Source organism: Barbatula barbatula, assembly GCF_947034865.1.
Source record: "Barbatula barbatula genome assembly, chromosome: 23".
In the NCBI taxonomy this organism is placed as follows: domain Eukaryota; kingdom Metazoa; phylum Chordata; class Actinopteri; order Cypriniformes; family Nemacheilidae; genus Barbatula; species Barbatula barbatula.
This window is the reverse complement of record NC_136786.1, coordinates 11,656,918-11,670,932: the sequence shown is the minus strand read 5'-3', so window position 1 is coordinate 11,670,932 and position 14,015 is coordinate 11,656,918. Positions and strand designations below refer to the sequence as shown.

General features: G+C 39.6%; 1 protein-coding gene across 4 annotated transcripts in view; it reads right to left on the bottom strand.

Moving 5' to 3' along the window:
• The window catches only part of stau2 (staufen double-stranded RNA binding protein 2), a 78,253-nt gene that overhangs the window by 45,894 nt on the left and 18,344 nt on the right, over nt 1-14,015 (bottom strand). For all 4 annotated transcript variants that reach the window (XM_079447264.1, XM_079447265.1, XM_079447262.1 and 1 more), the window contains exons 6-11: nt 11,955-12,114; nt 8,776-8,880; nt 3,537-3,749; nt 2,818-2,955; nt 1,059-1,190; nt 556-613 (exon numbers count right to left, since the gene is read on the bottom strand). In XM_079447264.1, coding sequence (XP_079303390.1) covers nt 556-613; nt 1,059-1,190; nt 2,818-2,955; nt 3,537-3,749; nt 8,776-8,880; nt 11,955-12,114 — 806 coding nt within the window. The remainder of the gene's footprint in view (nt 1-555; nt 614-1,058; nt 1,191-2,817; nt 2,956-3,536; nt 3,750-8,775; nt 8,881-11,954; nt 12,115-14,015) is intronic.

Genomic DNA, 14,015 nt, shown 5'->3' with positions numbered 1-14,015 from the left:
ATTATTATAATTTTTTTATATAGCATCCTACATTCTTCTAAATATGTAATTCTTTGTTTCATTTGTTCTTTTATTTTAGTACATTGATTTTATAAATAGTATCTATACATGTCTTTAAATTGATTGCTATTACAATTCTGTTATGAACCTCTGATCATAACAACTTCAAATCTCATTTTATTTATCAAGCACATAATATGTCCACAGTGCTGTACAAAAAGTAACACATAACGCTATTAGTAAATCTCCTTTAAAAAAAAAGCTGTGTTATGTGATACATTAGTTACATCTTCCTTTTACAAACCATATTTGTAGGAAAATCATGGTTTTACCCTAGTAAAGCTTGCGAGGATGCTTAATGAGTGTTTGGAATACAGGGGTCCCAAAGACCCCCTGGGAAAGCACATAAGTCTATCTGAATGGGACGAATTCACAGGCTCTCCACAGAAACAAGTCTGTGACTGAGCCGAGACTCTGTCCTCATTGATCAGTCAGATAAATTAAACGGCACAGCATCACCTATACCAGGAAACACACACAGAGAAAAACACTTACTGTTGGCCGTTGTTTCAGGAAAAGCAGCCCTTTGTCCATTCCAGCCTTTGTTGTCCATCTGTGGCCAATGTTAAGATAATAGAGAGGGAGAGAGAGAGGGACGGTTTAGCAAACTCCTTTTCATGCATGTCAGACATGTTGCTTTCGCTTGTTTCCATTAGAAAGGGAGAATCGCTACCAAATTGAGACATCACGGCATAAGTGTCACTAACTTGCAAAGGCATAAAGCAGATGAGGTATTTGGGGATTAGGGTCGTGTACACTGAAACAGGAAGCAGCGTGTTGATATAAACGTACGCATCCACATACTCTTTCATTAATGGAAAGCCTACTATGCTGTTCATACATGTGGTGAGAAAATAATTATCTTATTAAATGAAGGTGCTGACAAACAATCTAAACAAAACACAATGGTTTCCTAATGTAAAGCTACAAAAAAATAGTTTGCTGATATTCAATCGCGTTCAGAAGGAAAGTTCATATGTCATTTGTTTTAAACTGACCTTCTCTGAAGTGTTCTGTAATGGTGTAGACGCCTTATATCCCAGTTGAAGCAGCATGGCCTCTGCTGCATTACGCTTCGCCACTTTCTTATTGGGTCCAGTCCCTGTGGTCACCTCGTCACCAACTTTCACCTGTCAACACAAAAAAGGTCGGTGTTTAAGGGCTGTCTGGATGTTTAGCATGTGGAACTAATACCATTAATGTAAAGCTGAGGAGTTAAAGAGAAAAGCAGTTGTTCTGTATTTGTGTTAGCATGACTCATTACCGTCACAACTGATGACTACATGACGGTTAGATTATATTAAATGTAACGGTTTTGTACTTCCTCCAGCAACAAAACCAGGACCTTTAAAAACATGGCAACAATACAATAACAATAAACATCAAAGCTTGTCTGAAAAGTAAACAAAATTGTCTGTACTTCCTATAAAAACAGCTTTCTTAATCAGAAAAAGAATCGAGTGAACTAAAGCAGGTCAGAAATGGAGAAAACATAACCGACAATCCATCGGTGATATCTTCATAAACATTTATCAAAAATTCATAATAGAATAGTTGCACAAGATGGCGCCGGCGAGCTTTTCCGATGCCAAAGGTCGCAGATTAATTTACAGTTGAGACGTTTTGGCTTAACGCTTATCTTCTTTTAAATCTAAAAAATACTAAAATTTGCCAGGCAAAAACCCTCCTTTTCCTAAACAGTGTTGTACGACCGGAAATTACTCTGCCAACTCTGGCACCCAAAAGCTCACCGGCGCCATCTTGTGCAACTAGCAAATTGCGGCATCAAACATGAATATCAAACTTTAAACCCAGAAAACCGACTTTGCGCGTTTAATAGGAGATAAGCAGCAGGTGGAGAGATGGTGTGGAGCGAAAAACAGGCATGTATTGATGCCCACAGACCAGAGAGGAACAATGTGGAAATTTTAGAAGTGACTGGACCACACAACAGAAACACACACAGGCAGAGTCTAATGCGACAGTGAAAGGAGCATGGAGAATCGGTTAAAGGCTGTATTACTGCGCAATCAGAGATGCACAGTGTGCTTTAAAGCTAGGGATTATGGGACGGGAGACAGGCGTAAGGAGATTCTCCAACTTCGATGCTGCTGGTAACTAGCCATTATTTAAAGCGACAGGTTCCCCAAAAATAAATCTTCTGTCATAATTTACTCACCCTCGAGTTGTCTCAAATCTGTATAAATGTCTTTGTTCTGTTGAACACAGAGAAAGATATTTGGAAGAATGCTTGTAACCAAACAGTTCTTGACCACCATAGTAGGAAAAATGACAATGGTAGTCAAAGGTGCCTAATAACTGTTCGCTTTCCAACATTCTTCAAAATATCTTCTTTTGTGTTTAACAGAACAAATATGTTTCTAAAGCAAATTTTCCTTCTATGGTAGGAACTGTAGGTGAACTGTTCTTTTATCAATGTGTCAGATTTATTAGGATTTACTGTTACATTACTGGTGCTATTTTCTACATCTTAAATGCAGTGAAGACAACAAAAAGATGCAGAAAGATGTCGCTTTTTAAGTGTGTGCGTGTATAAAGAGTTTGCCTGCCTTTGACAGAGCTGAAGGTCAGCTGTAATCAGTTCTTGAAGAGGTGACAGTCTCTGTGATTAAGACAGATGGAACTGTGGGAGGTTATCAGTGTTTATCCACAGCTCATCTGTCCTTCTCACGGTCTCGCTGTGTCTCATAGTTTTCCTTACTTCACGCCACCCGTCTCTCTCTCTTATTCATTTACCTGCATGATGAATTCTCTGCGGCGAGGCATCCCTCTCTCTGACAGCAGCATGTATTCGGGTTCCTTTTCCTTTTTAGCCTGTTGAATCTGAGCCAGTCTGCTGATAGGGTTCATGCCCTGTCCATAGTCCGGGCCAGTCTGTGAGAGACATAGAGGACAAAGAAGAGAAAGACAGGATGAGCGACACAGATAAAGCACTATATGGATGGCTGGTTAATGTTCATGTCGGTAGCCCTGTCATGACGATGAGGAAAGAGTGAGTGAGTGTGTTTGTGTGAATGAATGAGTTAGTGAGAGAAATGAATGAATAAGATGCACGAGATAAAAATAGTACACCTTTCTGAAATCTTAAAGGGACAGTTCACCCAAATTTGAAAATTCTGTCAGCATTTACTCACCTTCCTGTCATTTCAAACCTATATGACCGTCTTTCTTCTGCAGAACACAAAAGAAGATATTTTGAAGAAAGTTGGTAACCCAACAACAGCGGTGGCCATTGACTTGCATTGGTTTTATGGCTATACAATAGAAGTGAATGGATACCACTGTTGTTGGGTTACCAACATTCTTCAAAACTTCTTCTTTTGTGTTCTGCAGAAAAAAGTCAAAAAGGTTTGAAATGACACAAGGGTGAGTAAATGATGAGAGAATTTGCATTTTTGGGTGAACTATCCCTTTAAGACAGCACTCTATATGAACGCACCATTAAAACACCCCACCTTTAATATGGTCTTGGGCCGTTTCTTGTAATGCACTTTGGGTTTCTCCACCACAGGAAGAACCGGTAGTTTCTTTAGTTCTTGTAAGATGGACAGTGCTGCTCTTTTTTTAGAGAGTTTCTTGCTGTTCCCTTCCCCCTCAGAGGAAAACTCCCCCACCGTCACCTGTGTGAGGAAACTCTTCATGTGTGGAGGTCCGCTTTCCTTCAGCACCTGAGGGTCATGTAATGAACATGTTATACAAGTAAATGCATATGCACGCAGCTCGTGAGCAGAAGTGGCAATCGGTTATTCCAGTCATGCTCTCTTTTTTTCTGCCCCCAGGCTGTGTCTGCTGCAGGCTCTCTACTCTCACCCTCTCTATCTGTCCTTCTCTGGCCCTTTTGGAAGTGGGAGTTTGGCTAATTGGACAAACTACCGCTGAGCTGTCTGGTTTAACATGCCAATCGCTTAGTTATATGGAGAGAGACAAACCGGTGAGCATAGATATCAAAATTAGATGGCGCAATCGCATCTGTTTCTATGGGCCATTATACGTTCTATAGTTCTCCCAAAAATTTCTTTTTTGGCTAACTGTATTTGTATATCTAATTTAATATCATAAACATTTGAATGCAACTACATTTGAACGCCCCCTTGAGGACTGGAGGTTTGACACACAAAAACGAACGGCAAGTATACATAAGATGCAGGTTTGCGACACGTCGGTTAGCAATCAATTTATGCATCCACAGACAGTCTGTTTCTGATATTAAACTTTCTGGGTGTCACTTGTTTTGTGTTGGCTGATCTCGCTCTGTTTTGCAACTACCACCCACTTCTCACGCACGTTGTCGTGAGAAACCGAAACATGTCATGCACATGTAATTATATTTACTTCCTGTGACATCATCAAGATGGTTGAAAGAACAGGTGAGGCGCTCTGAGCTTTTTAAGAGCAACAGCGGGGGGATTGAGTTTCGCGCAGACGCACATACATACGCGCACACAGCTGAGGGTGGGCCTCTATGTGCTCAGTCAGAACTGAAAGTTATCCGTCTCCAGAGACTCCCTCCTCAAATCCTCTCTTCACACACACACCAACTTTCTGGCAATCATACAAACATGTGACACTACAGTATAATTGCCTTGACTGAGGAGAGCCATATCATCACACACAAAACCGAAGATTATCATGTCTTGTTCAAATGCAATGCTTTATGGCTTACAGAAATGTAATTTTAAACCACAAACAAATGCTTTATAGAATAGTTAAAGGTGCTGTGTATAATTTTGTATCTATTGATATAAATGCAATATAATATACATAGCTATGTCTTTAAAATTGTACACAGACCTTACATAATAAAGCGATGTTATTATGACCTTAGATTGAGCTATTTCTATCTACATACACCGCGGGTCAATTTACATGGAATTCGCACTGTTGTTTCTACGGTAGCCCTAAACGGACAAACTGGTCATTTCGTAGCGCATTTCGTAAATACGTTATCTCTTTCAGCAAAGAAGCGTCTTACATTTTACACATGCGCAGTACTGGATGTTAGCGTTTTCAGTGTGGATGGGCAGTGTTTTGAAAACGATTGAAAATGTTATTGTGGACGAAGAGCGTTTTAAAAATGAAAACTGTAGTGTAGACAAACTCTTAGTCCTGTGTCAGCCACCGTAGTGCGTTGAAAGGGAGGCGTGAAGTGAGCCGTTGGTTGCAATTCACAACCTCACCACTAGATGCCGCTAAATTTAATTCACTAAACCGTAAATTCTGCAATCTGTAACTTTTGTGTTTCTAGTGCCATCTCTCAAAAAATTGGAGGTTACTGTACACACTTTTCTTACATCAAATTGACACTTAATGAAATCGTACCTCGTTCATTATTCAAAGTATTAGACTGTAGTGAATAAGGGTAAGGTAAGGAGACTTTTACATTCATGTACTTGCTCGCCTGATTACAAATTTTGAATTTTAATTTTAAACCAAAAAGAGTTCCAGATTGCAGCTTTAAAGCTTTTTCAATCTTAATATTTTATTTTTCATGGTAGAAAGTAAATCATCAGCTCTTCAAACAATATGAGACTAAGCTAATTTTAGAGGGGTAGATCTACTCAAAATACTTTTAATGAATGACCGGAAGCCTAGGCACACATCATTAATCTTCATCTGTAAACTCGTCTTGATCTCCAAAAATCTGGGCTTTCATCTGTAGATGGACACTGAGAGCACTGTGTATTTCCCCACATACTCAATGGAGCGGTATGACCCAATATTTACTAGACCTTGATGTGGAATTCATTTGATCATCACACCTACTTGATACATAACAATTCAGATTCTTCTGCGTGTATGACTCTTTGCTTTTTTTTATTAAAATGATGAAATTCTGGTGCATTTTTTTCCAGAAAGTCTCTGCAATGTAGTCCCAGCATTCTTGCAAAGATGCGGAAAAGGCATGGAATTATGAAGTTTACAAAAAAACAATATTCTTTCTTATTCACCCTGAAATCATTCCAAACTTGAATGACTTTCTTTCCTCTGCAGAACACAAAAGAAGATATTTTGAAGAAGGTTGGTAACCGAATTACACATTGGCCTTCATTGACTTCCATTGTATGAACACACAACCATCGAGACATTTCTCAAAATATCTTCTTTTGTGTTTCACAGAAGAAAGAGTCATATGCAGGTTTTGAACAACACGAGGGTGAATAAATGACGACGGATGAAAACAGTTTCAAGTTTTTAATCTATTTAGTGTAGCTAAAAATGTCATACTGCAGCCTTTCAGGTCCAGTGTATAAAATTTTGCGGCATCTAGTGGTGGGGTGGCAAACTGCAACCAACGGCTTACTCAACCCCTCCCTTTCAAAGCACACTACGGTGGCTGACACAGGACACATTCATCATGTTTTCACTTCTTTGCCGAAGGATATAACAAATTTGTGAAGCGCTCTATAGAGCAGTTTGTCCATTTAGAGCTACTGTAGAAACAACATGGTGAATTCCATGGAAGGGGACCCGTGGTGAATCTAGATATAAAAAGCTCATTCTAAGGTAATAATAACATAACGCTTCATTATGTAAGGTCTTTATACACCCTTGAACACATAGTTATACATTTTATATTGCATTTCTGTCAAAAGATCCTCCAGAAAATTACACATTTTTTAATAATTTAATTTAAGTTGCTGGTGATGACAACTAGAGACAATTTTAGCGACCACAAGAACAAGCCTTATGACGCCTAACTCTGAATCTGGCTGGTCACCAGACACAGTTTCCAGTTTAAAACCTGAAACTAGTTGGGAACGTCTCCATCCGGTAAATGAGTCTCATCGGGAGAACAAGGACTGTGAGGAGGTCTTGGCACCGGGACCCGACTCCCTCCGTGGCGGCAGACGAGGATGTGCTGTCTGCGACAGATGATACGGAATCCTCATTCAGCGATGGGGTTTCAGCAAAAGCGTTTGATTCTTGTGTCTGACGGAGGGCAGTTCCTCTATCTGCACTTGAGTCTCGCTCGGCTGGCAACAGAGATCAAGTTGTAGGAAGGAATCACTGTAACATGAGGTAGATCTTCATCTCTGTGTGCATGTGAGGGGAGATACTGTATTAGTGAGACCGCCGTGTCCTTAGCCCGGTGAAAAGAGAGGATACCAGGCCAGGGTGGGACAATGGCAGAGACACATATAATGAAGAAAAGCTCTTTTGTATGGATTGTTGATGTGTATGCCCTGGAGGAAGGTACTTATGTACATGATGGGTGGTTCTTGGCCCGGGTTTTCGCTCTTCGTACCTCAGTAAGGTCTACTGAGGGAACTACTGATTATTATATTTGTCCTTTTGAAGCTGGCATCTCTTTGGGATCGTGTGATGCTGATGTGAAGACGAATGGTTAATACCTGATTAGTTTCCAATAGTCAGGTAAGGAAATTGTCACATCCATGACAGACCACTTTCCTCATAAATGGACACATAAAAAAAGAACTATTTTGTTGTCTATGAAGAGCAATTCCTTCTCCATATGTTAGGTATCATTGCTTCTGGTTTGTACATTTTAATTGACAGAAGTCCTACAAAGTCTGTTGTCTATCAAAAATGTGAGTCCTTTTTTGTCACATCCATACCGCATTTTTCTCTTTTTTTAAATATAAAACTTAGGCTTAAACTGATACTTTTCTGATGTTGGGAAAACATATATAAAAAACAGATAATTCGATATATTGGTTATAAATACATTCTCTGAGAATTTATATAGACCTATCTATTTTTGACTGAACTTGTCATATGAATAACGCTGGAATTGCACTGTGAGTGAATTTTAGCAAAAGCCACATACATAAAAATATAAATAAATGAATTTAAAGAATATGTTTAAAATAATTTCCTCAAGGTTAAATTCTCACATATTGTTTGGATGCCAACTAAATGAGGAACAATAACATTTCAATTCATACAAATAGCTGGGGAGAAAATTCCTTAAAGATCAAACAAAACTGAAACGAGTCCAGACTCTCACAAATCAGTTACAGCGAAAACTTTAAAGAAGAAAAACAACCGCGCTACATTTTGTTCAAATGCAATTGGATTGGGTTCCCAGACGTAACGGATTGCATGCAAGTACACAGGATTCTTGCTGAACGTACGTCAGGAAGGTTCAGGACCACCAAAGCCAAGAAGATGATTGCAGATTGGAAGTTGGAGACGACCGTGGAAAATCATTTAAGATAAATGAAGACGCAGCAGCGGTGAGGCTACGGAGAACCTCATACATCCGCTTGAGTTTTTGCAGAGGCTGTGGTGTTGATTTAAAGTGTCAGTAATGCAGCTCTTTAATGCAGTGCTGATTTTGAATGTGGTCCAGATCAACCTCATCCCCACGATAAACGCTTCTAAGTTGTGCAGCAATTTCATTTACTGGATTTAACTGCTGTTGACAGAGCTTAACCAAAAGCAGACAGTTTATAAAATTACTTTTCCACTTTATCCTCTTTGCTACAACCTAGTGGTTCTCAATGTATTCAATGAACGGATATCTAATGTTGTGATGGTTAAAGTTTATTAAACTGGATGAACACTTGAAGGGCAGAGAAACAAAAACACGACAGGATTTAGAGACACCGGCTCTGTTAGTAAGCCCGATTACTTGTCTCCCTTGAAGGTGTCATGGGTATGTTGCCAACGTGAAGGATTCTTCAGAGGTTTTTAAAAAAAAAGTCACCTCAAAAAAGGTATAAAGCGTACCTCAAAGTTAACAGCCAGGTTTCTTTTCAGAGCGATCTCGTACACCAGGCTGATCTCTGATTTGCTGGCATCACTGTTCTCCTCATCATCCTTCTCATCTGAACACTGAAACACACGCAAACACTGTAAATACAAGTATACAGGGCTTTCGGAGTTATTATCCTACACGTTAGACAAACAATATTCCCCTAAATCTCACAACTACATTTCATAATAAACAGTTTCACCAGTTAGCAAGCACCCATCATGCATTGTAGCATGAATAAAGATAGAAATAAGTTAGAAACAATGTACAGTTTGGTTTTACAAATGACTTTTCACAATGAATAGATTTCTAAAGCAGGTAATAAAAAACTAATCCCAACTTCTAACAAAAAGGAAGATCTCAAACAGAGGTTGTACAAATCTAAATACCAATCTTAGGTTGTATCCCCTTCAACGCATGGGTGCAGTTTCTCAAGTGACATCGCTGAAAAGACCTGCTTCTGGTTTGAGATTCTTTGAAAGCGGGAAAATAAACTGCTTTCAAACCGATCCAGGTTTCATATCTTATCAATTCTGAAAGGAGTTGCGATCGTACTCTCCCACAAACTCCAAAGGGTGACTTTTAATATGATCCTGTAACAAATTATCTTGTTCACTTCTATTACAACACTGACATTTCAAAAAGAAGACAGTGTTCTCATGAGTATGTGATCTTGCTCTCTACGGAACTGTGGTTCTCTGTAGACGTCTATACAGATCACATGACATGTCACTTTTGTCACCTTGTAATGATGTCTAGGATTTGACAGGCGGTTTGGGGAGTAAGACTTCGAGTAAGAGGCTGTGAAGGTTTCTTTGTGTGCTTTTCTAAAATGAATCTGACCATTCGCAAGTTCAATTTATCGTCACATCATTCCGGAGTCATAATGGTCAGTGTATATGACCTGGCGATAAAAACATCACAGCAGTAGTCTAATCTTTTGCTATTAAAATGAATAGTTCACCCAAAATAGTTCTCAAGTAGCACGTGGTAAAATAAAATGTCTACCAAACGGCATTTATTTGCTCAGCTGTTAAAAAGGCCGTATTTCAAAGTGCTGCGAATCTGAAAGCAACATTTCTGTCGGATTAATCGACCGCAGCTCTTTGATATCACCCTGAATCTGTCCGCCTGTCAGCACTTCTTCATCTGGACCATTTCCTGCTTACAGTGTGCTGTAACCGAGGGACGTTCCCATGACGACAAGTGGACGGAACCTGTTATTCTGTCTCTTCAAAGTGTGTTTACTAACCGCTCGGCCTGCATGCATGGGGCTTACTGTACTTACTGCTGTATTGTTTATTCACGGGCTGACTGGTAGCGCTCTCTGGCATGCTCTCCTTCGGCTGTTAGCACATGGTAAACAATTGGCTTTGATTAAGAACCGCTCTGCGCTTTTCGCGATCAGCTTGTGAGTTAATAAGCGTGTAAAGAGGAAGGAAAACATGGTGAGTTTGACAATAAAATCAGCCATGCTTCCTTCTGTGTGCATTCTGGGATTGACTTTTTTCAGTGAAGGAAGCATGCCTTCACACCAATAACAATAAGTATATGCATCCACACTAACAAACAATCAATAATTAATAAATAAAGGAGTTCTCTGGGTTTTATAACAAGGTGTGTGTGTGTGTGTAATAGTCAGTGGTACAGCAGTGAGGAGACAGGCAGACAAACACAGTTCTGCCCTGAGGTGTACACAGGCATGGTGTGTATCAATTTGTAAAGCAATACACAGAAGAGGCGTCTGACAAAGACCTCATTATGGAGACAGAAGGAGGACAAGACCAAACAAGAGAGGCGCCACTGCGGTTTAAATAACCGCCGCCAATGCCAGGCATTTGGGGCACAATGTAATATGATTTCCGGTGGGAGAAATTCGTATTTTGAAGGATGGCCCGAAGCTACGGGTAAACACGGCGCTGACAGAAACTAAAGCTTTGAGGAGATCCTGTAAACATTGACAAATGAGACGAGTTGCGGCTTCTTAAATATCGGGGCTTGGATTGTCAGCCTGAATATCACCTTTACATGACAACAGGTTGTGAATATGCAGGGCACAAAAGGTTTTCAAGTGCTGAAAAAACATTGAGTGGGGCCTAAATGTCTGAGACGGCTAGGGAACTCGCTTCTATTTTGCCTTTGTCTGGTTTGATAGATATAGATTTCATTATAAATTACGTTAAAAGGAAATCTGACTGTTATACAAAGGAATTAACACGATTATTGTCATAAATGTGCTTGAAATAGTACAGATTTTTATGTTGAACTATTTTATGCTTATTTCCAAGCATAAACAAGTTTTAAATGTGGTCTCAGACTATATATATAGACGGTTGTAAAGCAACAAACACAAACAAACGTTATTGCTCATGCACACTTTTCTGGCCCGAATTTTAACTTCCGGTACACATACACGCCTGAAGATCATTTCAGGTTTATATGCAAAATAAATAATAAGTAAATCAGCTAGCAAGTTAAAATTTTGTGTAGCGTTAGATAGGATTACCAGTAGAAAAACTGTTACTTGGCTAAACTGAATTGCGACAAAGTTACACGACCCATTCAAAAACTTTTTTAAATAACTATAATATACAATAAAATTCAACAAATTGTTAATGTAATACAATTATTATCCTAAAAAATACTAATACAAAATAATATTGATATAAATTAAATATGAATAGTTATATTATTAGCCACTATCCAGACGACAAACAAACTTAAGATCTTAAGTTTACTTCGGACCAGACGCATGCGTCCGATGAAACCGTCTAAAGAATGACATATCAGAAGTTGTCACCCTAGAAAATTAGATGTCTGAAATGTGGCTTAAAAGTTCATTTCAATATGTGACCAACTGCATAACTGTCCATGTGCGTGCTGTGAATAACAATGATGCAGAATAGCTGTCCCTCTTCATCATACGTAACCCATTGTAAACCAAACTATATTCGTTATTTATGCACAAACAGGTATTACTACAAAGCAGATATGGATTACCGTATAAGCTAAACTAGGTAAAGTGAGCTGACGTATGATTTAAATGTAAGCTTGTATTTACATAGTGAGACAAGGTATTTAACACTTATGCAAACTAAATATTGACAGGCAGCATATGTCCGGTGTGTGTGGTCCGCTCAGGTGGGACAGTTACCTGAGGTGGTCTCTCTGGAATGGGTTCGTTCTTCAGGGCCTGAAGGGCTTTCATTGCTGCATTGTGGCGGGCAGCTTGGCGAGTCCGTCCATCTCCGATAAACTCTTTGTTCCCCACCATCAACTGCACATAAAATACCTTAGGCACTGGGTAATGGTACCTAGATTTGGAAGGGGACCAAGAGACAGAGAACGAAAGGTTGAGTGAAAGAGAAAAAGGAAGGTAAAGAAAAAAGCCCTTTGATTTTTAAGAGGATTAGCTTATCGAAACTTGGCAGTTTTATTACTGTGCAAACTTCAGGCTGGAAACGAAAGATACAGAAGAACTGCTGGAATTAACAGGAGGTGAATGGAACCTGATGGCTGCTAATTTGGAGAAATGAGGAAGAAAACGTAACTTGTGACAGCAAAACTAAAACTGTTTTTTCGGTTAGGACCAATAGTTTGGATGGTTACTTGCAACAGTTTCATGAGGCAAGAGTTATTTTTAAGTAATGCTTTGTAAGTAATCTATTAAAAGTTAAGATTTCTATGCAGGATAAAGTTGCACCTGAGATGTCTTTAAAACGAATGAAAAACACAGAAGCAAAAACCCAGCACATATGTATTTAATCGTCAGCTTCAACAACACAATTTTATTTCATCCAGCTGTTGATTCCGTTTATTGTTGTCCGCTCACCGAACGGCAGCTTCACACACCGCGTAAATGCGACAGTGCTGTCAACCGACCCGTACTTCTCTCACACGGACCCCGGTCCATCGAGTCCTGCCCTATGCACGCCGCCACAACCGCCATTATTTACCCCCTTCGCTAGTGTGAGTGCGTCTCTGCCACGGCGCTCCCATGAAGTAAGTGTCTGAAGACACAAAGGCTTATGGGAGTGGTGGACAAAGCTTTAAAACAACTAGAGAAAAGACAGATTTATTTCTGAGGCGGAACCCGAACAATATTGGTAGAGTAATAAATGGTGAAATTAAAGGGCCCTTCTTCCATGGGGTCAATGACATAACAATGAGTCGGTGAAATAATGACTCCCATTGGCTCCGAGCGAAGCAGCTCAGAACAAAAGCCGCTTCACATATATCCCGCTTTCTTTATCTTAACTTTGGCTCACCCATGCAGGGCTGTCAGGCCGCTGTTCAGTGGGCAGATTTAAGGGTCTGTTTGCACTTTAAGGCCTTTATGAGGAACGGTACCGACTGACCTAGCGTCAGCTCTCCCCCTTCACGTTCCCCTCTCACCAGGGAGAACCCATTCACACTCCTCTGCAGCGTCTAGGGTCCGAACTGTGCTAAAGTAGCTATTACCTTCCAAAATCATCATGCTCTCACAGTTTTAGCATTTTGGGAATTAAAATACATCTAACAGTAATGCATGGGGTCAAAAACGAGTTGGACCTTCATAACAACATCGTAATCGCATAAAACATGTAGAATGAAGAAATAAAATTGTATAAACCAAACTGTAGGAATGATAATACTTTGCTATTGGCCGGTGGGAGAGTGCCATAAATGTTTCAAGTTGCATGAAATTGAAAACATAAAACAGACAATGTGCACTGTTGTAACGGATAATGAAATAAGGGTTATTTGGTCTACGCGTACGTACGTTTTGTTCAAAATGTTCCAGTTATTTTGTTTCCGCTAATAGAGAACTTCCATCTCATTGTAGGGCTTTCGATATTAGATTTGATACCAATTGAAGCCATCTGAGATCTGTTGAAATGAAAGCACATGCCAAAACCACCAGTTAAGTGGAAGGGATAGCGTAACATGCATGCTAATGAAATACAGAGCTATGTTCCTATCCCAATAAAATACAATCACGATCATACCAAGATGACTCAGTAAATAAACTAGTACAAGTACACAAATCAACATTGGGGACTTGATACCATAAAATATTTGTATTTAATTCTCGTTCACAGTCCTGCCACAACATTAGTGTGCTTTAGGTACAGTAGTTGCTGGTGTGTTGCTAAAAGGCTTGTTTAAATACGTTAATCGGGTCATTCTCCGAAACCATTGAAACATCATGGTTGTAAAGACTTAAATAAAACAT